Source organism: Gavialis gangeticus, unplaced genomic scaffold (assembly GCF_001723915.1).
Source record: "Gavialis gangeticus isolate Ggan-Ray unplaced genomic scaffold, GavGan_comp1, whole genome shotgun sequence".
In the NCBI taxonomy this organism is placed as follows: Eukaryota; Metazoa; Chordata; order Crocodylia; family Gavialidae; genus Gavialis; species Gavialis gangeticus.
Window position 1 is genome coordinate 171,591,007 of NW_017729022.1, and position 27,097 is coordinate 171,618,103.

The 27,097-nt window shown below is 41.4% G+C and overlaps 1 protein-coding gene across 4 annotated transcripts in view; it reads left to right on the forward strand.

Moving 5' to 3' along the window:
- The window catches only part of DISP1 (dispatched RND transporter family member 1), a 181,106-nt gene that overhangs the window by 135,755 nt on the left and 18,254 nt on the right, over positions 1–27,097 (forward strand). For all 4 annotated transcript variants that reach the window (XM_019516498.1, XM_019516496.1, XM_019516497.1 and 1 more), the window contains 3 exons: positions 20,308–20,337; positions 24,485–24,608; positions 26,177–26,304. In XM_019516498.1, the coding sequence (XP_019372043.1) occupies positions 20,308–20,337; positions 24,485–24,608; positions 26,177–26,304 (282 nt within the window). The remainder of the gene's footprint in view (positions 1–20,307; positions 20,338–24,484; positions 24,609–26,176; positions 26,305–27,097) is intronic.

Sequence of the window (27,097 nt, forward strand, 5' to 3'; positions counted from 1 at the left end):
ACTCCTAGTCTGTGTGCAGCCTAGTACTAGAGTCTTATGGTCTTTTGACCTTTAGAACCTGGAGTTTGTAAGTGGCAGAGACAAAGTATGTTTGAAAATGAATTTCCCATGCCCTGCATCCCTCACCTTTCAGTAAAAAACAGAATAGCTGGTACTTAACTAGTGATCTGCTAGGCCTTTGAACTGAAGTCTTCACAGGAGATAATTAACAGATAATATAAGAGGAATGGGAAAAAACACAACAAGTCCTTTCTTGTATACTAAATTGGCTGGAAAAATAGCATCAACTGCTTGCCCTTAAAAAGAGCCAGGCTGTAGATGGGCTTTGTGCTTGAGACAACTTTTAAAACTTGCAAAATGTACATAAAATGTATGAAAGTGATAAAATGCTGGCAGAAAAAGCAAAAATATGGCAGCTTAAATAAATTGGTGGGATTTTTGACCATGTATAATTGTTTTCATTCACCAAACACATGATATCAAGTAGTAACAAGGTTCAAATTCAAAACAAGACAACACTAGATCCTGAAGAAGAAAAAACTAGACTCAACAAGATTTTGTCTCTGCTTTTCAGCATTCTCAGGGAAAAAATGAGTGTGGGAGCTGTGCAGTCCTTGTTTTCTGAGGCTTTTAATACAAGGAATAAGAAGATGGACTCCCAAAGGCAACTTGCAAATTAACCGAATTGTCCAGCTTCAGCCGCTTGTGACGGTCTCTGTCCATCCTCCCCTTTCACTGTATTCCATCATGTCTCATGCATGTAGCAACAAGGAAATTTAGCATTTGATGCATACGGTTCTCAGCTAATCATGAATGCTTGGACAGTAAAGGAGGACTTAAAGAATACAAAAATGTGCAAGGGAGGATAGTCTGAGCTTCCTGAGTAATTTGGCATTACATTTGTTAAAACAATAACTGTATTGTGAGATTTCTGTCCAGGACCTCTGCTGAATAAATAATCTCTATTAGTACTGAACATTAACACAAAACAAAAAAATTTTCAGTTATACTAATGGATTTAATGTACTAAAAGCATGTGGATTCTTACATGCTGAAAGCTTAGTTTTACTGGTAGTTTTAGTAGTCATTTGCCGATATTTTACAGTACTTTGTAGAAATAAAATTAATTCTGAAAATAGTAGTAGCATTGCTTATATATAATTGAAGAGAAAAATAATAGTGTTACATAAAAGAATATTCATGTATGTTCAAATTAGCCATATATTTTGAAATCATTTTTAAGAGCATGCATGTCTTATCAGCTTATTTGTAACTAAATATTTTTATTTATGCTGGAAACTTTTTTTTCATTTAACTGTTGATGTGCACAGTTTCTTAACGGAGTATGTAAAATTTAGGCATTATATGGTGAAAAACTAACATCATCTAGGGCATCTCTTTACTCTCTTAAATAATTATTAATGTTTTTGTTTGTTTGTTTTTGTCAATGTATCATAATGACAGGTTTAGCACTCCCACAGGGTCTCACTGAATCCCAGTGCTGGGTTCAAGAACTGTACCTGGGAGTGATTTAATGGCACCCCCTCTTCATTTTTCATTTTGTTAGCAGCTACTGCATCCACTCCAAATCTGGAACATGAGAACAAATAGAGGAACGACCCCAGCATGGACTGAAGCTGAGTGAATGCTTGAGCACTGCTGCAGGGGGAAAACTGTTAGGGCGCTTGTACATGTGACCAGGGGTTGTGGTCAAGTGAATCAACATATGTTCGATTTCCATCAGTTGACAAGGTGTGGCATGCTCTTCCATCAGTGAGATGAATTTTAACAGTTCCTGTAGGTGGTGTCGTACTACTGCTGATGTCCTCTATATTTTCTTACAGTAAGGGTCGCAGCTCAGTGAAATCTCTGCTACAGAAGACAGACCTGTCCTGTCATTTAAATTTTTATTCCTGTCATACTCTATTTTTATATAATTTTTTATAATGAAATTACACACACACACAGATGTGTGTGCTGTCCAATGCACCGATGCAATTCAGGAACCCCATGGCCGTGAAGCCTTCAGTGACTTCCATGGGGTTAGGGAGGCAGATGAATTTATTTGCCATGACATCCTGCAGCAGCTAGCATATCTCATGTACCACAAGGCTGGATGAGCAGGGAGCCACGCCAAACTGGTTCCTGATGAAGCGCAGGCCGATAGGGGTGGCCAGTTTCATGATGGCCATGGCCACCCTCTTTTCTGATGAGATGGGGCACCACATAACAGTGTCCTGGCGCTCAGTGTGAGGTTTCAGAAACAGGACTGTGAAAAATGTCTCCCTGCGCATGCGGAAGGTCTCCAGCTATTGCTGATTATTCCATGTTGAGAGTATGATGCACTTTCACCAGTCTGAGCTGCAGTCATGGGCACAGACCTTGCGATTGATCATTGCTCTGAAGGTTCCTCCACGGAATCCTTGAAGTCTCAACATCCATGGGTTCCTCTCCCACTGCAGGTCAAGGGCCATTACCTGATATAGCAAGGTGTGAGAAGCTGGTACAGTGTGTCATCACCTTTGGAGAAGGCACATTATAGCCTGCATAGTGTTCTGTTGCAGTAGCTCTGCATGATCCAGTGACTCCACTGTCTCCCAGGTCACCTCCAGGACTTCCAAAATCTTCTGTTTTTTATTGCAGATTGGAGCAAGATAGGATCATTAGCATCACAACAGTCCTGCTCCTTGCATTTAAGTTTACACTTGTTCGTGGCAGTACCACACATTAAACTACAAGGAGGTGTTGAATGGTTAGAGGATTACACACCCAACTTGGCCAGTCCCCTCACCCATCCTAATGCAATTGATGAGTGCAGTATGTGGTGTTTTTTCCCAGCAGGGTTGGTCACGGGTCAGGATAATCACTTCTAAAACCAACAGTAAAAAGATTCAGGTATCCTTTTTCTAGAACCCTGTGATCCCACCAGGTATTCATATACCGATTATAGTGCTTATAGGAACAAAAAGACCACCACCAATTATCACCCCAGCAATCAGTATGGGATGGGATGGAAGTACCGAACATGAGGTGGCCAGCCCATTGTTCCTTATAGACTCATGCAGTCAACTCCAACTTCAGCATTTGGGGCGGGGGGGGGAAGGGAGGAGAACACATGATATGGATGTTCTTGATGATGGCTTTATGCTCCTGGTGGGGGTGGGAGGGCATATAACACCAGTGTGGGGCTAGCTGGTGCTTCACATAGCGCTGCTGCTGACCACCCAGCATGTGCTGCTGGTTGGTTCTAGGCATTGGCTGCGCTCGCCCCATTTAATTAATGACCTAACAAGTGGTGTTCGCTTAAAACCTGGCTGTGCTGAGCACTGCTTGGTGAGTGCCTGGGCTCAGACTGAACTCCGCTTGTTGGGTTAATGCAGATACCAAGGTGCAAGAGATGGGTGGCCCTAATTCAACACGTACTTGCAACGTGCACCAGTCAGCAACTAGGGGGATACCAGTCAGCAACTGGGGGGATACCTTTGCAGCCAATCTCACCGACCAGGGGTGGGAGGTCCCCTCGTGGCTGGTCATGCTGACCCAGATGTGGCCACAGCACTCCTGGAAGTGCCAGCGGTGCAGCCGCAGCACTGCCTGGGCTGCCTAGAAAGGCAGTCCAGCTGCAGACCCACCACGGCCCTGTGGCACCTGGGCAGGTGAGACCAAGGGACCCACCACAGGCTGAACAAGTCTCCTCCACGGGTCAGATTCAGCCTGTGGGCCATATTTTGCCCACCCCTGCCTCAATGGAATACCGCATCTGCCACATTCTCTTAATTAAGTTTATTATACATCTAGCTAATTCCATAAGAGAAATATTTTTAGCTGCCTTTGTATTTATCTTGTAGCTGTATATATTGACAAGTACTGATTGTATTTATTCTGTTTTGGTAGTGTATCCAGTAATCTAGTTCGCCTCTACTGCCACACCCTCACCTCAACAACAACAAAAAAAAGCACAGGCATGTTGAAGTTTTTAGCAAATAAGTCCTTAATTATTTTCTTTCTGTCTTGGGCTAAGTACAAACAATCAAAAAGCTGGAAGCTGAATTGATTCAATCTTTGCAGGTTTGTCTAAGCGGCATAGATTGAGCCAATATGCAAGTGAACAGACATTCAGTTTTGATTCCGGTAATGCAGCCACATGCCTGCAGTGGCCCACACCAGAAGCTATGGGGCTCTCCAGCACACCTCCCTGCTGAGCTGGAGCAGACAATTTGGGCCAAAGCTAACGCACCGACCCTGCAAGGGGGTGTGTTACAGAGGAGGTGCAAAGCATCCTGGGGGCTGTGAGTTAACTTGAATCTGGAGGGAATCTGACACACAAGTTCAGTAAACTGATTTAATCTCAGTCAGTTAAGTATGATACTTGCATCCATCCACGTTTATCTTAAACCAATTTCAGATATTTTGAAAGCAGTTTACGTGCACTGAACTTCTGTTCTATTACAGATTTGAACCGGTTTCCAAACACTTACACAAGTTTACGTGTTATTTCTGTCCCTAGCCTTAATGAGCAACCTTGATTCAAAATTTCTTCTTAGGAAGTAGAAGAGACTGCATGAGTTAAGTGAGTTTAGTAGGCTATAACAGCAATGTCTAGAAAGATGTCTCTGTTAAAAAAAATAAAGTTTTAAGTACCTTTTACTTTTTAGTACTGCTTTTGAATATACATTTGGTTTATATTGTTGTTTTCCTTTTAAAAAGTTGATGTGGTATAAGAGTGACTCTTAAGAACTCACAGGTGTCAGAACAGCAGTTCAGCAGTGTATGCTTGAAGTTGAACAAGTGCTTTCCTGAACCGGGGATAAAATTGTATACTGTAAAGCCCTGCAGTATTTATACTCATGTTACAGAAATAAAAAAAAATGCAGAAATGTAAATAGCAACATTTCATAGCCCTAAAATATGTCTACGCAATCTGTGGGAGAGGTTGCTTTTTACCTTCAAAAGTCAAAGAAAGTTTTGCCCTCCTGCAAGGCTCTGTAGCAAACAAAAGTGGGCCCTCTGGCAGTGTAGGTTCACAAGCCATTATTGTGTCAGTACAGGAAGTGAGCTCTTATACCAATAGGTATAATTCTTAAGTCGTCTGAGCCTTAATACAAAGTCAGCAGATGCTTTATTTGAGTCAAGTTAGCTTATAATACACTAAACTGTTGCCTTGTGTATATTCAAATATATATCAGACATGGCCCTTTTTTCTTCAGGTATTCATTTGAGGCATTTCTACACGTATGTATATTGCGATTTGTTAGTTCATGTTAATTTCCTGTCTGACAGAAAAATGCAAGATATGACCATGACCTACCATTGCTACATTAAACTGGGAAGTGTAATAAAAACAACTTACAAATAAAATGTTTTTTAAGGAGGTAACTTAGTACCAGAAAAACTGCTGAAAAGTACTTTAGTCATCATGTAAGTCCCAGAACAGATCTGTTAATTTCACTGTAATTACAACAACAACAAAAAAGACGACAGACAAATGGCTTTTAACTTGTAAAGGATCTTGAAATAATATTAATGTAGTCCAAATTAGCTGTTGGCCTGTTTTCAAATAGTGACTCATGGCGATACTATACAAAGATTTTTTATTGTCTTCCTTTGAATAGTTCAAAACTTTTGGTTAATTTGCAAAGCACTATATTTGCTTTCAGTGCCCTGAATTTAAAAGAATATATGAGACCTGCTTAAGTCATATGCATAAGAAGTTATGTTGAACTAAATGTATTTTTTAACTAAATTTATGAAATGAGAACATCAAAAACAAAATATTAACAAAGGTAATCCATTTTAAACATGATTGTTCACAATTTTATATTTTGCGTACGTGATGATTGTCTCAGATAAACAAAAGCAGAGAGGCTGAGGTACAATTTAAGCATGATAAAGCATTTTGGCTAGTATGGTACAAGAGACAACTTGTAAGAAAAGTAGAGCGGAAAATAAAATAGTTGGTTTTTTTCTTAGTTGCATCCATAATGTGCCCTGTTTTTTTAAATAAAAAGCTATGGCCTCTCTCCTCTTCAGACAGAGTAGAGATTCAGTAAAATCAGCTGTCTGTCAAGAGAAGGGGCAATATAGAACTTGATCAAGTTTAGTGGATGTCTGGGGTGTTAATTGAGGGACATTAGAAATAAATTACTTTTCAACATGGCAAAACTGAGTCTTGTGGAGGAGGTTCTGGAGGTAGGCACCTTACAGATAAACCCAGGAAGGGTTCTCTGCATATGGGAGAACGCTAAAGAAAACCTAGGGATTTTTATGAGAATTTAGATTTTAGAAATCATCCATATGACTTAAATAATATTAAATTAGTTATGCCCTCTTATATTAAAAGTATGAAAATAAATCCAAACTGAGTACATACAGGAGCTATATACCTTCACATTCTTATATATCTTCACATTCAAGTTTTTACACATTTGCTTGTCAGAAACACATTTTCTTGCGCAGCCAATATATGATACTATCAACTGAAAACTTATGATCAGGAGATGTGAAAAGTGATCTAGTTTTATTTTCAAGTGAGCCAGTAACTTGCCAAATAAGTTAATGCAGACTTCCTAGGGCAGAACTGTCCCAATTGGTAGCCCATGAGTTACATGCAGCCTATGAGGGATTAATGCAGGGGTGGGCAATTATTTTGGCTGGAGGGCCACTTAATGAGTTTTGGTGAGCTGTCAAGGGCCATGCACACACAATCTTTCAGAAGATATCATTTTAACAAATTATAAATAAAAACAAATCATATACTAAAAATCAAACACCTACTATAACATATTTTAATTTTATTTAAAAATAATGTCCTGATTGATGTTTTTTTTAATAGTTTATATAGAGGCCATCACATAACATCTCAAAATAAAGTCTAACTCTTGTATATTGTGTGATGGGGGCATGTGAGGGGGTAGGGGAAGTGTGTGGATGGGTGGAGGGGGAAGTGGGAGGGTGTGTGTGGGGGGCTGCCCATGTGCTAGGTCCCAGGAGCTGGCAGGGAATGGGGTAAGAGAGGTGGGCAGGAGGCTCGTGCAAACAAGCTTGCCGGAGTGGTGCCAGGTACATTCTGCTTCCCCCCTAACCAGTCTGCAGCTGTCCCCATGGAGCTTTGTATGGGGCCCAGCTCCACGTGCTCCCTCTGGGGCAGCCCATGCTGTGTTCCTGCCCATGCCTGCCCAACAACCCTGGCCTTGGACCCAGTCTCAGCCAGCACCCACAGCTTCCTGGCAGAGGTGCTTCTGATGTGGCTGCAGCCACCCAAGAGCTGTTCAGCTCCCCCCGCCTCCAGCAGCTCCACCTCCTCCTCCTGCCCCTGTTGAGCTGCTCCAGGCAGGGGGGCAGCTACAGGCAGTCAAATTCTGCCCCAGCACATGGAGCTCCAGCTCCAGCTCCCAGCTACCTTCCACCCACCCTGCCTGCCCAGTGCATTGAACAGCCATCTGCAGGCAGTGGAGTGGCTGGAAGGGGGCTGAGGGTTGGAGCCCCGGGGGCTGGGGATGGAGTCGCCCAGCTGCAGCTTCCGGCCACCTGGAGTGGTACAAGCAGGGGCAGGAAGAAGAGGAGGAGCAGCTGGAGTGGGGGGAGCTGAACAGCATCAGGTTGGCTGCAGCCGCATTGGGAGCAACCCTGCTGGGAAGCTGTGTGTGGGCTGGGGCTGGGGCCATAGGGCACAAGTGGGAGAGTGGTGTTGGCTGCCCTGGGTGGGAGCAGGCAGGGCACAGACCCATGTGGAGCCCTGTGGGGGCAGCCACAGAACGGATTCAATCAGTTGGCAGCCACCTGCCTATGGGCCGTATTTTGCCCACCCCTGGATTAATATATGGCTTCTGGGTTCCTGCCTGACTGCTGCTCCCAATATCACTCCAGCAGCTGCTGCAGCAAGGATCTCTGGCTTTCCCTCCTTTCCTCAGCTTTCACTTCCTGCTTCCACTCTAAGGGGTGGGGCCGCACAGCCCACAGCACCAGCATGATGCAGTTACAGGGGGCTGGATTAGATGACCTTGTGAAGTGCTTTCCAACCCTATTTTCCTATGATCCTATGAAAGTGGAGTGGGGCCCACCCATGCATGTGGTGCAAGTTTGTTTCCTATGTTGGAGCTGGAAAAATGAGGAGACGGACAGTAGAAATAGACAGATACCCTAACAACTCTGGCCATTGCAAGAGTAAAAAATATATGACTTGACTAATTCAGTGGTTATCAGGTGATGTATTGGTCCCAGTACTGCAAAGATTTGCATTTATGCTTATTTTTATCTGTGTAATTACTGTCCCATTGAATTACTTCCTAAGCTTACGTCTTTGCAAGATCACAACCTTATACTATGATAAGATAAGCCTATAGTTAGTATTGTTTTAAAACCTATATCACCCTAACAGTTCAAAGGGAATAAAAGTAACAGTGTTCAGGGTGACTGCTTGAAACTTCATATTTGCACCAATGAAAAGTTTTTCTGTATCTTCAGACCATAATCAAAATTGGTGTAGTATTTGATGGTGTGTTGACTGAGGAGCCTTGAGAATTTATAGGGCTGAATAAGCAAAGTTAAATACAGATCAAGTGTGTAATACTCCAGGTTTTAATTGTTTCTAGAGTCATTATGAGATCAGCTTTAAGAAAAAACACAATACAGTGCATTGGAAATTTAGTCAGAAAATAGATTTTTATGCCAGGGTGATTCTAATCATCTGGATTTGTTGGCTGAGTAAGACTGTTAATCTAAAAGGCATCATATCTAGTTAATTATAAAATACCAAGCATGGTATTTAAAAGCAATTGAAGTTGTTCTGTGGGTCAATAGTATGCTGATAATATGGTTGTTTTCCATGCAGGAATTGGGTTTGTATTGCATGTTCTAATGGAAGATGTACAATATGAAGTATGTTTAGTTCTATCTTGAAGGGATTTTGCCTATCTCTGAGTATGGCAGATGACAGAAAGTTAGGTTTTATAACTGTAACCAGATCTACCAACAAAGGAGAAAGCTTCCCTTTGGCAAAATAAATTGTCAGTGTTAAACATTCCATAATCTTGAATTGAGGATTCTTTCTGTTGATAAACTTTCAGCTATTTATTGTAATTTAGTTGAGTTTTTTTTACTCTCAGAAGAGTGTACTTCAGAACAAAGTAAGTAAAGCATATTTTACTGGAATCCTTTTCCTTTTTTTTTTTTTTACAAACAGTATTTTTACCATTGATGTTTACTTAGATTATGGTAGCACCTGCGGTGCTTGCTGGACAGAGGACATAGTCCTTACCTGAAGAATGCAGATTTCACAATCAAAACCTGTAATTTTACTGATATGATGCATGATCTTCATCTACATCATGACCTCTGTCAAAAAAAATCTCTATTTTTCAGTATAGCTGGATGTGGAAGGTAATGGGGAGTGATTCAAAAAAATATCATTAGTGTTTCTTCTTAATATCAGAAGCTGGAGTTGGAGCCAGACTATTACATTTTTTCATTCCTTAAATTCTCTCATATTGTTAACATCATTTTATTATGTGGCTCTCATATTATCATACATGGCTGTCTGTTTATCAGGTGGAATATCTCCCATCTTATTGGTGATCATTTATCATTCTGCTGGCAAGTGCAGCAATGGTTACTTGGATTAGTAAATATGAAGAAAGTGTTTAAGGTGTTTGACTTTTAGTAGCTGAATTAATTAAAACAATTAAGCATGTGATGACTCAGCTCTCTATTGTCCATGTATTGGAAACCTTTAGTCTACCCAGTAGCTCCCAGTCTTTGTGGATCAGTGAACTATAGTCAGTACTCAAAATTTCATATGACCACCATGAAGTCTTCTCTGGACAATGTTACTGAAAAGAGGGGTAAACTTTTGCAATCTGTGGATGACCTGCTCATTGGTTTAGAAACAGGGTTTACAAACCTGTGGTCTAATCCAGGGGCTGGCAGCCTGCAGCCCATGAAGAAGTCCAAGCCAGTTCCAATAGCTCTGATCTAGAATGGAGTGACACTGTGCTGCTCATCCCCTTTACAGCACTTCCCTTCACACCAGAGCCTGCAGCTTGGCTGGGTCTGTGCTTCCCTCACTGCAGAGGAGTTAGGAATCTGTAGTGAGAGGGAGTACAGGCAATTTTAAGTATCTCAAGTGATGGGATGCCTAGGATCCGATAGCTTGTTGCCAAACCTCCAAGCCTACATAAAGATGAATTCAAAGTTCATGGTAGAAAGAAAAAGGAGATTCAAATCCCAATTCTGTCACAGTTTTTCCTGTATGAATTGCAGTGAGTCATTTTTGCCTATTACTGCCTCAGTTCCTTTTCTGAAAAATAGAAGTAATATTCCCTTGTTTCACAAGTGTGTTCAGGACAAATCTGTAAATATTTGGGAGGCAGTTAAGATATTTTAATTACGGGAGAAATATGGGATCCTAGGTAGACGTTTATGTACTCTGCGCATTTTGAAGAACAGTTTAAATAATTCTTCCACTGTAATTATGTGTTCTGGGAACAAAAAAGCTCTTGATATTTCTTTGTTAGCTAAAATTACTTTGGGAGTAATTCCATCTGCTGAACTTCTTTGATTCTGATTCTGAAGCATGGCTGGTATTAATGGACAGCTTCTGATTGCCCAAAATTCTTTAAGCTGGTCTTGATATTTGTATTGCACCAGTATCGATGCACTTCACTTGTAAGCCAAGCTTCCATTATCTAGATTCTGTACAAACACATAACAGACTGTACCAAATGTGTGTCTTGTCCCACTACCTATAAATTATGCCAAGAATAGACTGAGGCCAATTTCCTGTATTAATTTGTGGCTTCTGTGGATGAGTCATAAAGTGGCAATGCTTTAACATCTTTTGAAGGATCATAAGCAGTCATAGGGAGGCAAAGTGGTGTCATGGCTCAAAAACTGGCTAAGGCCTCCTCTACACATAATATTTATGATGTGATTAATGTGTTCATTACAGCATAAATGACAAGAGTGCTACATACATATGCATCCAATTTAAGGTGCCTTAAAATGGCATACCAGCCATAAAAATGTTCTACGTCAATTGCGCTCAATATTTTGGTCCCACAGGTCAGGTGAATGGTGCAGGGCCAGTCTGCAAGCTGGATCTGACCCTGTGCACCAGGATTAGACCCCAGGGCCCCACACTCCCTCTACCTGGCCCCACATACCAGGATCAGGGTCCTGCACTGCTCCCACCGGGTCCCCCACAGGATCAGGGCCCTGGGACCCTGTGCTACCCCCGCATGGCCCCACATATTGGGATCAGGGCTCCAAGGTCCCACACCCCAGAATTGGGGCCCTGAAGTCCACGCTGCATCTGCCTGGGCCTCACATGCCAGGATCAAGCCACTCACTGCCCTGCTTGCCTGATCTAGGGCCATGGAGAGCCCTGCAGGCCAGAATACCCACCACAGAGGGCTACATCTGGCCTGGAAACTAGGGCTTAAGCACCCCTGTTATACATTATATTTAGAATATTTTCATGGCTAGTTTGTATGGCACCCTAAATTGAATGTGTGGCAGGGCCAGAGCTGCACTAGGGCCAGTTTAAGAGCCTGGTGTGGTCCCAGAGCCAGAGCTGACAATCATCTGATTGTTAGGCCCTGTCCCAAAACTGCAAGCACCCAGCAAGCAACATGCCAGTGCAGGGCGAGGCTGGGATCCCCCAAAACTGACAAGTAAAAAGGGCACGATTTAGATCTGATCTCTGATCCCAAAATTGTGCCATGCACATGTGGCATGGCTGGAGGCTCAATTGTTGGATCAGAGATTAGATCCTATGGTGCCTTTAAATGAGTGTGCCAGGGGCCTTAGAGGTAAAAAAAAGAGTTGGATTGGTTCAAGCTTTGTCATGGTGAAAGAGTGACTGTGGGGTGCCACAAGGTTCCGTTAATAATGACCTGAAGAATGAAGTGTCAGAATTAATCATAAGATGATCAAAGGCCTTCAGAGAGGCCTAGTCATAATAAATAACAAGGAAGCTTGATTGCAAATTAAATTTATGTTGACAGTGCCAAGATCAGTTAAAGTAATACGAGTGCACAGTCAGTTTCTGGAATTAACTATTGCAAGGTAACACTGAAGTAACTTAGAAGAAGACCTGCCCATTTCTGTGTGATGAGTAGGGATCCTTGTTTTCTCTAATTAAAAAAAAATCCCCAATTTGTGGTTTAAAAAAGTAACTCCAAATCTACATTTTTCTGTTATTAAAATGAAACACCACTTATGTAGAGATGTATATATAGTGGTGTTTTATTTTAATCACTGAAAAATGTGGATATTGGGTTACTTTTTTAAACCACAAATTGGGGATTTTTTTAAATCAGAAAAAAACAGGATCTCTGGTGATGAGTGTCTAAACCAGTGGTTATCGACCTGTTTAGACTCAAGGCACCCCATGTTAGGTGCAAGGCACACTTCTGTAATTTGTATGAATTGAAAAGCACCCCATTTTAAAAACAAATGTATTTATTATAGTGCTTACTCCTTGCAGAGGAGCTGGCAGTGATGGGATGAGCCTGGGCTTATGAGCTTATCTCCCTACAACAAGGGTGGGCAAGTATTTGGGCTCAAAGGGCACTGAAGAAGTTTTGGTGAGCTGCTGTGGGGAAGAAGGGGGTGCTGACCCAGCATGGCGGTGGGGTGAGGGAGTCGTAATGGGGAGGAGAGGAATTGATCCTATCCAGCCCAGGGCCCATCAACCCCACACCCACTGCGGAGGGCACCAATTAGAGTGGGTGGGTGAATGGGGTCTCCATAGAGACCAACCCCAGGACCCCCACAGGAGAGGGTGCTCTCAGCCAGGTGAATGGGATGGGGCTATGGGCAGGTGGGGAGCAGCATTTGGGAATGGTACAGGTGGGCTGGGTTGGGGCCAGGATTGTGGGGCAGTGACCACATGGGGCTGGGGTCCAGGGCCAAGCTGTGATTCACTCCCCATATGTCCCTGCCCACGGAACTGGCACCCATCACAGGGACGTGTGGGAAGAGGATTACAGCTCTGCCCCAGACCCCAGCCCTGCTCTGTCACTGTCTCATGATCCTGGCCCTAGCTCCAACCCCCATCTGACTGTCCTGTTCTCAGATGCTGTTTCTGCCCTCCTGTGATCCCATCCCATCTGCCTGTCCGTGTACACCCTGCCTGCAGGTGTCCTGGGCTGGTCCTGCCTGCCCGCCCACTCCATCCATCACCCCCAGTGAGCATAGGTCAGATGGGCCAGGGTGCCCAGTAGGCATGTGTGATTCAGATTCAAATTCAGCCCGAATCGAGGACAGTGATTTAATTCGTTGATTTGGATCACTGTCCCGATTAAATTCGGCCGAATCTGAAGCTGAAAATTCGATGCGGATTTGGAGAATCAGCAATTCGACCATTGACACAGCTTTAAATGTTTTTTATACATACTTCAAGGTACCAGGCACAGCTCATGAATGCTGTGATGGTGGGGTGGATGGAGTGTCCCACAGGACCGCAGGGGGGCCCCCTGCATGCTTGGTGGCAAACCAGGGCATAGACCAGAAATACTTCTGGTCCACTTCCAGGTCCAGCAGGGAGCATGCTGGGGTCTGTCCCCCCCGCCCCCCGTGTGCCCCCAGCTTGGCGATCAGCCGTGGAAGGACCCTGGATGCCCCCCGCCCCAGACCCAGGAGGCACCAGTTGCTGAGCCCGGGTGGCACGGTGGGGGGCTCCCCATACACTCCCTGGCGGACCCAGAAGTGGACCGGAAGTGCTTCTGGTCCACATCCAGGTCTGCTGTCAAGCGCTTGCCCCCCTCTCCCCCCACATTCCTATGGGACACTCCATCTGTCCCAGCATCTCAGCATTCATGAGCCACCTGGTACCTTGAGGTATGTAGAAAAACATTTAATGCTGTGTCTATGGCTGAATTGTTGATTTTTTCTGAATCTCTCCAAATCGATTCAGAGGGTTCTGATTCAATTTGGAGAGATTAAAGGGTCTCCTGATTTGATTCAGATTTGGAGATTTGGCCACCGAATTGGGCCGCTGAATCAAATCAGCGACTGAAGCTTTGCCCAACCCTAGTGCCCAGGCAGGAGGTCCAGGTCTGGTGGTGGAGATGCTGGCAATGGCAGCTAGACAGAGTGAGTTGCCACTGTGGGCACTACCAGGAAACTGAGTCCTGCTGTTCTGTCCTACCTTACACCCAGGGGTGGTGGGACTGGCCACATGCACCATGGCCTGGGCCAGGACAGGTCTGAGGGATACACCATGGGTCAGAAGGAATCCCTTTGGTGGACCGGATCTAGCCCATGGGCCATATTTTGAACACCCCTGCCCTACACCTTGCTTATCTCCTCAGGCACCCTTCAAAGGATTTTGAGACACCTTGGTTGTTAAGACTTTAAAATAACATTTTAGAAAGAATCACTTCCCTTTGCTTATATTAGGCTGTGTTTTTAAACTGTTTAGCTAACACCTTTTAATCATTATGGTTCTTAAACAGGGCTTCCCATCAATGTAAACAGGGCAAGTCACACTTAAAAACCTGTTAAAAGATGGTTGCCCATCACAGGGCCATTATCAACCAGGCTAATGTATTTTTAAAGACAGCTTGCACTGTTTACACAGATAAAGTATTTTTAAATGTAAGTATGTTATTAAATCTTTCAAAAAACAGCTTTTGAAAAAGAATCTGGACCTAACTTTTTGGGTAGTTTATTCCAAAGTTGCCTTTGGCAGAGATTTTTGTACCTTCAGAATCTCTTAATTGATACAATAGGACTGTTTCTGGATATGGGATAAAAAGTGGTTTCCTTATTGACACTTTTTCACAGCCCAGACATTGTGGGAGGAATTCTAAAAACGCTTCACTTATCATCTGATGTTCTGGTTTCTTGCAAATTGTTTTCCTCTAATGCACATTAAGTCAGTAAATCAAATATATTGCTAAAACTCCAAACTATTATTATTTTATAAATCTCCATTTTTATTATTAAGCATTAAATTTAATCAGTACAGTTCCAGATTGAAGTTTACACTAGTGTAGCATTTTTTATACAAGGTCACGTCCAGGTGAAAGTTGCAGAACTGGAATAAATAATATTTTTGTTATCCAAATACTTAAATGTCCATTTGAACGTTAAACTTTGTCTCCCCTTTCTTATAGTCATGCAAATTGATTGATTTCTGTAGGAATGCATTATTATAAGTGAGAACAGACTCTGGCTCCATTACAGAGTTTTGAAGACAGAATGTGGCAGACTGCTGTGCCTTTTGCCATTTAAAGTAACGAAATATCTTACTACAATAGTTGTGAAAATAATTTTAATGAGAGTTAATGTGGTGTTCTTTGCTAGATGTGTAGAAAACTTAAAACGATGGTAATGTGCTTTGTTAATAATCATCAATGTGGTTTCCATTATGTTCCAGATTCCTCAGTTTAATAGAGCTCAGTGTTGAGAAACTTGTGACATTTTTGTCCAACCTCTTAGCATTATCACATAACTTCTAATGATATGGTACTGTTTTTTTCAGTGACCCAGTAGGGAAGGATAGAGTAAGGTAAAGAGGCTCCAGCCACCAGAAAGGAGGTGCTCACAATAAATGGTTTAGTATGGTTCCCTTCCCTTTTCCCCTTTTCAGTCCCTAGAGTTTTATCAGCATCTGGAAGAGATGTAGTAATTGTCCTTCATTGTCCCATCCAAAATGTGAACCATATCACTTTTCAGTATGAATCTCATAACACTAAGCACAGAGGTATTTTGGTTTTGAGGTGAATTTAAACTTCTAGGCTTTATTATATGACTAATTTAGGTATGTTACATTGGTATGTTGACTGAAATTATTACAAAAGTTACCATTAATTTTTCACGTGGATTGAGGAGAAATTATTTTCTTCACCAAACCATTCAGAGTTTAGTGGAATTATATAAGGCTGCTAAATTACTGAATAATATTTAAGAAACTACATCCATCTGCATTAATTCTGCAGAAAAGAGCTGGAGATTTTTTGCCATGCAGTTCTGTAGTTTAGGGCATAGCTAAAGAATTTTTTGGTATAGTTTGCAGGGTTAACTTTTCCTGCTGACCAATATAATAAAGTCATCATAACAGCTGCAAAGTATTGGTTACACTGCTGGAATTTATTTTGGTGTGCACAGAATTCTTTTTTTTTATGCATGCTTTTTTTAAACAAAACAATTTGATAGCAGGGCTGACCTTTGACCTTCCTAAACTTTGAAGAACTTAATCATCATCATTTGTTCAGCACTCAATAAACTTTGCAGGTGGAGGAAACCAGAAGGGAAATGCAGATTTGCTTTTGGTTTCTTGTTTGTTTTTCAAAAAGATCTTGAAGTTACTTAAAAAAGATACCTATATAAAAAAGACAGTTTTTGTCCAAGAAAAAGACCTTTGTACAAAGGACTCCTCTTTATAAATTTAGAATGGAAGTGCTCAGTAAAGCTGAATTAAGGAAAACACTTTCCAGTGCAAATTTGAACAATAGCACGCAGCAGAGGCTGGTGTAGTTTGGCTGGGGTGACAACTGTTTTTCACCAGACTGTCCACTCAGGCCAGGTACAGACACTACACTTTTACCTATATAAGTGATTGGAAACTGATCTCTGAGCACGCACAGACTGGTTTAAAAATGATGGAACCCAATCTAAGATTTGCCCCTCCACCAAAGGGTGAATGCATGTTCTGTTTGCTATACCAATCTAAACTATACCACTTACAAAAAACCCTGTAACTTAGATTGATTCCACCTTGGACCATTTGAATATGTGTGCCTAGCCTCAGACAACTATCAAGGGGTGCTGGTGGGGGGATGGATAACAGATATGCCTATGGCCACCTGGAGGAACCAGCTAACCACCTCCAGGTTTAAAGATATCTTCCATGGAGACCACTGCAGCAGCTGTAGATCTTGATAGTATAGAAGTGACCATATGGAGAGAGAACTGTTCCCCAAGCTCACCAGCAGTAAACCATTTTGGTGGAGAGGTGTGAGTACTTGCCCGGATGGCAACCACTTAATTCTAGTCTATGGCTGTCATTTAATTTTTCTGGTTTTATAGCTTAACTTTCTACTGCTGAAAGTGAAGGCTGCTAGTAAGTGAATGCTTGATAATTTTGGCCCATCTGTAGAAAGGGAACTGTTATATGTAAACTAGGGAAATGAAAAATCTATACACTTTCTAATTATTTTTTTTAATTTATATATAGGCTTATCGGTGGGCCTTATGCTTTACAGAGAAAGTAAAGATCCACCAGCTGCCCAAAGGAGATTACCATGTAGGCTGCAAGGGCTAGATCCCAGGAAGCACTGCCAGCCCAATCCCTAACCATAGAGTGGATAACCCTGCCAGGCCCAATCTTAAACCTAGGGAGGGTAGTTAGATGTTTAATCCCAATAAACTCATTCTATTCCTAATTCCACTGTATGCTTCCATTTGAAACAGTGAGAGGCCCTCAGTTACTGCATGCAGATATACCAGGGGTGGGCAAAATGTGGCCCACGGGCTGGATGCAGCCCACCAGGCCATTCTATCCAGCCTGTGGGGCCCCTAAAAATTTAGAAAATTAATATTTATCTGCCCCTGGCTGCCTGTCATGCAGCCCTGGATGGCTTGCCAAAACTCAGTAAGCGGCCCTCCGCCCAAAATAATTGCCCACCCCTGAAATATACCTATGCAGAAGTGGCCCAGAGGGTGTGCTTCAATGACTAACTCCCACCTAGTCTCCAGATCAATACAAATTGGCACCAGAAGCAGCCAAAGACTGTTAAAGTTCCCAAAAGGGCCATGACATTAAAATGACCAAAACCAAGACTTTTAATGTCTCATTGGGGATGGGCTGAGACCACACCACCTCACTGGCAGCCTGCCCATTGGCAGAGGGATTCACACCACCCACAATAAAACCATGTGGGGACATGCTACATAGGGCAAGTGTGAAGTGTATCAATCATAATACAGAGACAAAGAAGTGGCTGGAAGACTAGTTAACTGTAGAGCAGCTAGGTTAGTAGCACAGGGACAGGGAACAAGTTAAAGGAATGGAGACTTCAGTTTTTTAGAGGAGCATAAGGAAAGCTGGGGTAGTCAACAGGGTACCACTGCTAGACAGGCATGGAGGCTGTGAAGGATGTTTTAAGGGATATATAGGGCCAGCAGGGCTTTTCATCCTAGGCTTAGGGGTTAGTGTTGGGCCTGTAGGGTTAGCATTATGGGTGGCAGACCCTGCCACCCCCACTCTAAGGTTGGCTATGAGCGTCTCTGTGACAGTGTCTTTGTCATAGGCAGTGTCCTCTAGGCAGTGTCCTTGTCAGAAAGTTAGGATTGAGGCCAGTAGGTCCCTTTAGCATTAGGTTGAGATTAGGGTTCTGGCTGACAGAGCTGTCTGCCCTAGGGGAATAATTTAGGCATGGGGCAGCAAGTTAAGGTTACTATTGGTCACTGCCCCTAGGTCAAGGTTACTGTTGGCAACCTCTCCATGCCTAGAGTTAGGGTTGAGGCAGGCAGAACTCCCCTGTCTAGGGTTAGTATATCTGGATTCCCCCAATTCAGGACTATGGTTGGAGCAGGCAGGACTCCTTATCGTACGTTCATGCTGGGAGCTTTCATTCGGCAGAGTTCACCATCCCTTATCTGAGGTTCTGGCTGACGGGCCTCCTGAGGCTACAGTTTCTTCCTGTGGGGGCCCCCCACTAAAGTTTAGTTGAAGCCAGGATATTCCAAGGCTGGGTTTTACCCAAGGTTGAGTGAATCACATTCTTCAAGGAACAGTATTATTTGCCTTAAGAGATTAATTGATTTGTATAGTTAGCTTCTGTAGAAATCCCTGACAGCCTCACTTGTTAACCCCATGGTATGGAAATGAAGAAACCCCTACTCCTTCAGAGACCTTAGAATTCAATGCTATAAAAACATAACCACTGCTGCACAGCAAAAATATGTCTCAGTTGAGTGTTTTCTAGCTGCAGAAATATAGGACTGGCAATGAAAATTAACAAGTCTATATTTTACCTGAAGCTATGGTTTTAAGGCTTTTATAGATGTGCGCTGGGAGTTGTGGGGGGTGCTTAAATTACAGTGGCTCCGAGAGCCGCTCTAATTAAAGTACCTGGAGTGTCACACGTATCAGCATCCCTGTGCTGAAAAATGGTGTCGGGGGCACTTTAACTAAAGCTTGTTGAACGACCTTTAGTTAAAGAATCCCCACTACCATATTTCAGTGCAGGAATGCTGATACACGTGATGCTGGAGCCTGCTGGGGTGTGGTAATTACCACGTTCCAGCAGACTCAATTAAATGGGCCAGTAGGGTTAATTAATCTATTAGTCAATTAATTGAGTCTGCTCCAATGTGCTGTAATTCCGGCACATCAGAGCAGCCTTGCTGCACAGGTATAGGTGCCCTTAGTTACAGCTTCAGAATATATGTCATGTCCACATATATGTAATCTTTAAAGGAATCTATGGCTGCCTGATGAGGCTGCTTTTGGATCATCTTAATTACAACATTTTAAATATGCAGTCTACTGAAATTAAGTACTTCAATAGCTAAGATAATTGCCCATTTAGAAGAGCAGATACAGCAACCAGTATGCTTGTACCTCTTTTCTGTATCTATTCAGAGTAACTGAGAGTGAGATTTCTAGTCATGAAGGAACTACGAGAGAAATTATCAGTTAAGATATGCTTCATTTTGGTTACTTTTTGGTCTTCTGTTTTTTTGGATAGTTACAGCATAGAGTATGCCAATCTTAAATTCATTCAGCAATGTTCTTGCAATTACCTTCTCTACCCCTCAAAACAAATAAGCATAGATATGGTCTTTGCATAATCTGAAAGTTAGAGAGATAGTACCATTTAGGAAGAGAATTGCACAATGTTGTTTAAACAAAAGTGTATGAATAGTGACTTTAATAGGTAGAGATCTCCTGTTTTTACCACTAAACTGTAGCTGTTGTCTCAATTACTGTCACTAACATTTATGTTTGTTGGTTTGTTTAGGTTGTCTTTGAAAATCGGAGAAATTTTTTTTAGCATTCATCCTCAGAACAAGTTATGTTATACTTTTTGCTTCTGAAAAGCTTGTACTGTAGTATTTTAACTAGAATTTTCTAGTCTATGCAAGTTTTCATAATTGTGATAATTGTTTGATGTAGTTGTGTTTTACAAAGACACTGATCATGATGGTGTGATTTTTACAAGTACTTTGTATTCTTAGTTCTCTGCTTTTATTCTGTCTATTTTTCTATTCAGAACAGCATTAAATACTGGAGGAAAAATATTAGTGTACATACGTGTATTGCATCTGCCTTCAATCATTCTTTTTTTTTTCCAGACCAGCCAGACCATTCAAGTTACCAAAAAGGTAAGGTACAACACAGTCATTTATATATCTTGTATATGTTCTTTCATATGTCATTGCTGACCAACAAAAAAGGAAAACAAAGCAAGGCTAAAATCATCTATGTTGAGAATCCAGTGGTGCCCCATATACAGGTATTAATGCATTGCAAAATCAAGTATTTTTTATGAGAATAGATTTTCTTCTACAATAAATTGGAAAATTAAGCCTATTCAAATAGCTACTGGGTGTCATGGGTTGACTAATATTTTATTTATTTACAACTAAATTGGTGGCCTTTCTCTCTGTGTATGTCTGTACATTAACTACATTTAATGTGAATCCATCAGTTACTGCCATGCTGTTTCAAAATGCTCCCTCAGAGGACTTCTTATTGCAACACCAGTAATTTTAAGATTCTAACTAAAGAAAAGTTGAGAGTTTGTTCTTTGTAATTACCTTCTCTACCCCTAAACACAAATAAGCATAGATATGGGCTTTACGTAATCTGAAGGTTAGTGAGATAGTACCGTTTAGGAGGAGAAAACAGAATGGTTTATCAGAATTATGTATGCATTTGATGTAATAAAAGGGGATCTTTTCAATGAATATACGGTGATACGGTGAAGGAGCAATCCATCTGAAGGAATTGCCTTCAGTAAGTAAGAGATCTAGTCATTGAATATGGAGCTGATTAATTCAATCAAACATTATCATTGTTCTTGAAACAATGGAAGGCCTTCTAATAAACACAACTCAGACCTTTTGAAAGGATGTATGTATCTTTTAATGTGAAACCTAAGTGTGACAAACAGGTTTTTACACTGTGTATATATAATGTTGATTCATAAAGGGAAACTTCTAAGAATTTTTATTGCCTAAAGCATGCAAACATGATTTTACAGCTCGTTAGAAATTCAGGGATGGATGAAAAGAATCACAGGTAAGAATACTTAGCTCCCATCATAAAGCAGCTTAAAAATATGTGTGTTCTATAGACCAAACTGATTATAGCTGATTTAACCTAAAGACATAACTTCTTGAAATCTGTTTTCATGGTTAGTAGGAACTACAACTTGATGAAAAAATACTGAATGCCATAAATAGTGGAGAGCTACCAGCCCAGTCCACTGCCTGCATACCTAGCTGCACCAATGTGTTGTTGAGCTTAATCATATGGTGTAAATGAGGAAACTGAGCCCCAATTCAAGGGAGAAGTAATTATGCATTTTGCTTTAACATTTATTTAAACAAGTGTTTACTTGAATATGAATTGACTGTAGAAAACACTTAATTGGTCTTCAGGTTTGAGTCCAGAAGTATGTTTTCAAAGGTTGAACTGAACAAAGGAGAAATTAATTACTGTAACTCAAAAACCTAAGCTCACTAGTAGGGGAATAATATTTCCAGATTTGTCAGAGACTGTTTAAAATTATGGCCAATCTATTTGTGCCTTCTTTACATTTTTAATGTGCTGGGAAAATCATGTTTGTATGTTCCAGCCACCAAAAGGCACATAACAAGTTAGTTAGCAAAAACAGAATCCAAAAGTTGAAAATTCAAAACTAAAAATTATTTTATATATACACACACAATCATTGTTGGTTCTAAATTATAATGTTATATATATATGTGTGTGTGTGTGTAGATAGATAGATAGATAATATTGCTGTCAAGTATGATGCTATTTTATTTTGTTGTTCTGGCTGAAGTGATTGTTGCTGATCTGATTTTCCAATCTGTGACACACAAAACAGGAAAATGTACACGACTAAATACTTAGTTATGTTTCCTATATGTAGCTTATTTGAGTTTTTAAATTGGTCATGCAGGCCACAACTTCCTTTAATGTCAGTGACTGAAAAATTCAGCTTAACCAAGATAAGAGAGGGCTGTTCGGCAGAGAATGGAATCACATAGACAAAAGAGGAAAGGAATAATTCCTTTAGTAGATCAAACAGGCAAAAATACTTTTATGTCTTCAAAGCAAACATTATGTCTACAACCATTGTAGTAGTCAGTCTAGAACTTGGTGTTTATAGAAACATTGATTTCTGTAAATGGAAACATTTGCTTAGGTCATCTACTTCCTTTCCCCAACACTTTGTATAACTGCTTATTTGCGCACACTGCCTGTTTATGATTAATTTTAATGACAAATAGCATGACAAACTGCTTTACAAATTTGCACTAATTAAGGTTCGTAATCTCTATAGGATATTGGCAAGAATTGGACCACATTTATCCTTGGTGATACTGGCACGTGGCCAGCATAGTATTTGGGCTTTCCAGGCTCCAAGCCTGAACTCAGGCCACTAGGTCAACACACAGTGTCAGTGTTGGCCTTCAGGTCAGTCTGTATCTTAGAGTCCTCTCTGGGCAGCCAGCAGTACCATCTTTGGATATTGTTGGTTCATGCTAGAAAAATGGCCCACAGCTGTTAGAGTAGCAATTTACTGATTTTGGACCATAAGGAGTGCTGGACATATATATTAGATCTTGTTCCAGGGGTGTTGTGGTAGAGTGGTTAAAGTCTCCTGCTGATACTGCAGAGCCATGAGTTTGAGTTTTGCTCGGGGCTTATGTCAAATGCTTGCCCTGTGCAGCCCAGCTGTAAATACTTACCTTGGTCACTGGGGTAATAGAGCCAAAGGCAGCTGAATATAATGCTAGCCACGTCAATCTCTGGTGCTGACTACAGAATTTGGTGTGCCTCAACCATACTAGCCCACTGGGCTGTTAAGCTTAGGTGGACCTTTGACCTAGTGAGATGTTTTTTAAGTAACAGGGCAGAATGTCTGTCTAGAGACTACTAGGTCCCTAGAAAAAATATCTAGTTGTACTGATTTGATATCCAAAAGAATAATAGTCCTTGAGATGAATGAAAGTAAGTACAAAAAGAGCTGCAGTACAAACTGACCATCATCTTTGTTTGTACTGAGATTGAGGAGAAAGTGGAATAGAAATTGACCTGATCAATATTTGCATGTGTGTAGCTACTGTCAATATACTATGATTCACATGCTAATTGTTTGTAAAAATGTATTGCAAACTTTGCAGGACTTTGCCCTTTCTATTCTGTTTGCAAGATTAGATAGTAAAAACTTTCTTAAAAGTTGTCCTTGGAACATAAGGACTTTGATTTCAAGTGACTGGTGTAAAAAATTCTGAATTTCAAACGTTTTTCTTTAATTTGTTTTTGTTTTATTATTTTATTTTTTTCAATTTAACTAAAACCTCCTATGGAAATAAAAAAAAATATTTGTACACGTAGGAGCTCCTGTACTCCAAAAATTCAGTAACAAAATAGTGATGTATACTGAAATTTGAGACCACATGTTGTTCTAGAAGCTTTAATAATTCATCATGATGGTGTATGATGATATATGTATTGTTTTGCAGTTTGCTTTCATCATTGAACTTGCAAAAAAAGTCTATGCACTATTACAACATAGGTTCTGAATATTGTCTTAAGTTGCAGTTTTAAGTGTGGAATAGACTGCTTAAGGGCAGAATAAATAGTGTAAGTTTTTAGCATTGGTTTTCTTAAAGCTGAAATTGTATTAGAAGTGACTTAAAGTTTCAGTTGTAAAAAAGGTTGCAAAAACTTACTTTTCTATGTACAACCAGAACATGGAAAAAGCTTGACCAAACCAGAACTTTAAAGATGAGGAAACAGTGTAAAAATCAATAATGAGTGCTTGGTCTTGCATACCATTTTCACTTGAAATTATGTTCTTTTTGCATTATCAAGAGCAGCCAGAATGTTTTTAGTAAATAAGTAGCAATTATCATTACCAAATATGTGAACTATTTATAAATAGGCCAAAAAATGTTCTTCTGGCAACAGACAAAAAAGCCTTGAAATAAATTAATATTTTTACAAAAAATCTTGATGAAAATATTTATGGGTAGGTGTAAAAGACTTCTTAAGAAGAATCCAATGCAAGTTTTACTGGGAGAGGAATGTAACAGCAATTGTTAAGATCTCTGTAGATGTACACCTTTGCCAGTTGTGAACCAGTTAAGTCTCATTGAAATGAAGCAGGAAATGTGTCATACTTTAAACAAAACTTAAGGTATAAAGTGAGGTATGAAAGAATTCTGTTTCTTGTTTCCTGGTTTATTATTTTGCGCTTTCCCTGCTAAGATATATTTTCTTTCCTTGTAGCTATGCAGCACTGATAGCTGACTGGCCTGTGGTGGTTTTAGGCATGTGTACTGTGTTAATAGTGGTGTGTGCATTGGTTGGAATATTAGTTCCAGATCTTCCAGACTTTTCTGATCCATTGCTGGTAGGTAAATATCCACCTTATGTACTGTCAAATAATTGATTCTACTGTATTCTGTCTCTAGCAGTAATGTTAAACAGGTATATACAGGTCTGTTCAAATAAAAACCAGAAATTCAAGCATGTTTCATCTTTGAGGACAACTAGGTCCAAGATTTCAAATCCATTTTTCAAAGGATTGGAGCAACTACAGGATTTGTGATACTTAACAAAAAATGAAATCTGAACTCCTTGCTTCCCACCCTACTCTGTCTGCAGTGTGTCTGGAACACTAGAGCACTGCAGGCCACAAGCACAGAAAGTCACCGGCAGTGACCTCATTATCCCCTGTTCCTCACTTCGGGCTTGTCTGTACTCCCTTCCTCTCTCTGCTGCTATAAAGGAGGAGATATGTAGTTCACAGACCAATTTTCTGGAGGTGCAAGGGAATCTGCTATGCATCTTAGTACCCAGAATAAAATTTCTCTTATTTTTGAGAAATAAAAAGGCTTTGGTATGGGCTGCAAAGTATAATGTAGAAGGGTGCTTCACATGGCTGAAGACTGGTTGAGGATAACATTTGCATTTGCATTATCCTTCTGGGGGTAGAGAAGAGTGAGACAAGACATACTGTATTTTCTCACATACAACATGCCCCCAAATGAAACACACATCTTGCTTCTAGAAGGCAGAATGAAAAGAAAAATAAAGATTTTTCTGCAGTCATGGCTAGCCTTGTGACTAAAGGTGCTTGTACACGTGATAGATGTCACGATGTACACATGACAAAAATGTAATTTGTATGGCTTAATGGTGTCACACATTAAACGTGAGCCAGTTTGGGGAGTTTTAAATAACTTTGCATTGTTGCAAATTAAACGATATCTGGATGTAGTTTGGTTTGCAGGATTGCAAATTGCAACAGCGCAGCTATCAGCCCATCCCCCGGCCATAGGAGAGGTGGGAAGGCTCCACAGAAAAAAAGGATCAGGCCCCTTGCCACTTCTGCTTTCAGAAGATGGTTTAGGAATAGCACATCCTGACCATATGCAGGGGGTTGGACTAGTTGACCCATGAGGTCCCTTTCAAACTTATGATTCTACAAAAAGCATATCCACACACTGGGCTTGTCTACATCAGATGCTTACTGGGCAGTAGCCTAAGAATGCTGCGCAGTAGTGTGCCAGGCAGAAGCTATGCTAATATGCTACTGTGCAGTGTTATTAGGCTACTGCACAGTAAGCGTCACTAAAAACTCATGCGCCAATGCTACTGTGCAGTAGTGTATGCTACTGCGCATTGAATAACTAAGTATTAAACTTAATGCGCAGTAACTATGGTGTATTAATGAATGTGTAGGCATGCCCACTAAGTGCTAAGACTAATTTACTAATTGTTTAAGCAGACTTGTGCCAGCAGGTCTTTATTGTATCAGACCATCCCATTACAAAGCAATTCACCTCTAAATTAGAAGTCGGGAGTAACTGCTTTATTATGAACACTGTCCATCAGTTTGATGTTCAAATATTCTACTCTTCTGTTAAAGCAACAGAATAAAATATACTAACAGTGTTCTGTGATGTTCTGTCTTAGGGTTTTGAACCAAGAGGAACTGCAATAGGGCAGAGATTGGTCACATGGAATAATATGGTGAAAAATACAGGTTATAAAGCAACACTGGCAAACTATCCCTTTAAATATGCAGATGAACAAGCTAAAAGGTAAGATTTTTTTTAAACACAGTCCTGCTAGTTATTACTAGGGACCTAATGAAATTGTGATTTTGCAATTTCTGCAGAAACTGCAAAATTGGTAGGTCCCTGGTGAAAAAACCAGTCCCCACAAGCAGAGGGTTCGGGAGGGACACAGCGAGGGGGGAGCAGCAAACAGAAAATGGTGGGAAGCCCTGGCATCATGAAGATACAGGGGGAAAAGGGAAGGGGAGGGAGAGGGAGATTTTCAAGGCAGTGTGTGGCGGGTCCCCAATGTCTCTGGCTAAGGGGCCCCAGAAGTCCTGCCCCTCCCAAGGAAAGATAGATGGGCTCCTACATGTTTGGGCTCCACAGGCAACACAGGCTCAACTGCAGCTACCGCCCCTGCTCTCGCCAAGACAAAACGTAAGGTGTTTGTTGTGGGAGACTCCATCCTGAGGGGGACTGAGGGGGCAATCTGCTGCCCCGACCCCTTAGTCCGGGAAGTCTGCTGCTTCCCGGGGGCCCGCATCCGAGACATTGTGGAGAAGATCCCAAAGCTCCTCCAGCCCACAGACCACTATCCTATGCTCCTTATTCATGTGGGCACCAATGACAGCTTGGAGCGCTCCCAGCCAGGTCATGTGGTGCTACAGGGATTTGGGAGCGGGGCTAAAGGGTCTGGGGGCACAGATGGTGTTCTCGTTGATCCTCCCGGTCTCAAGCTATGGGCTGAGGAGGGAGTGGAGGATCCACATAGTCAACCAAAGAGTGCAGTGCTGGTGTCATCGGGAAGGCTTTGGCTTCCATGACCACAGCCCGC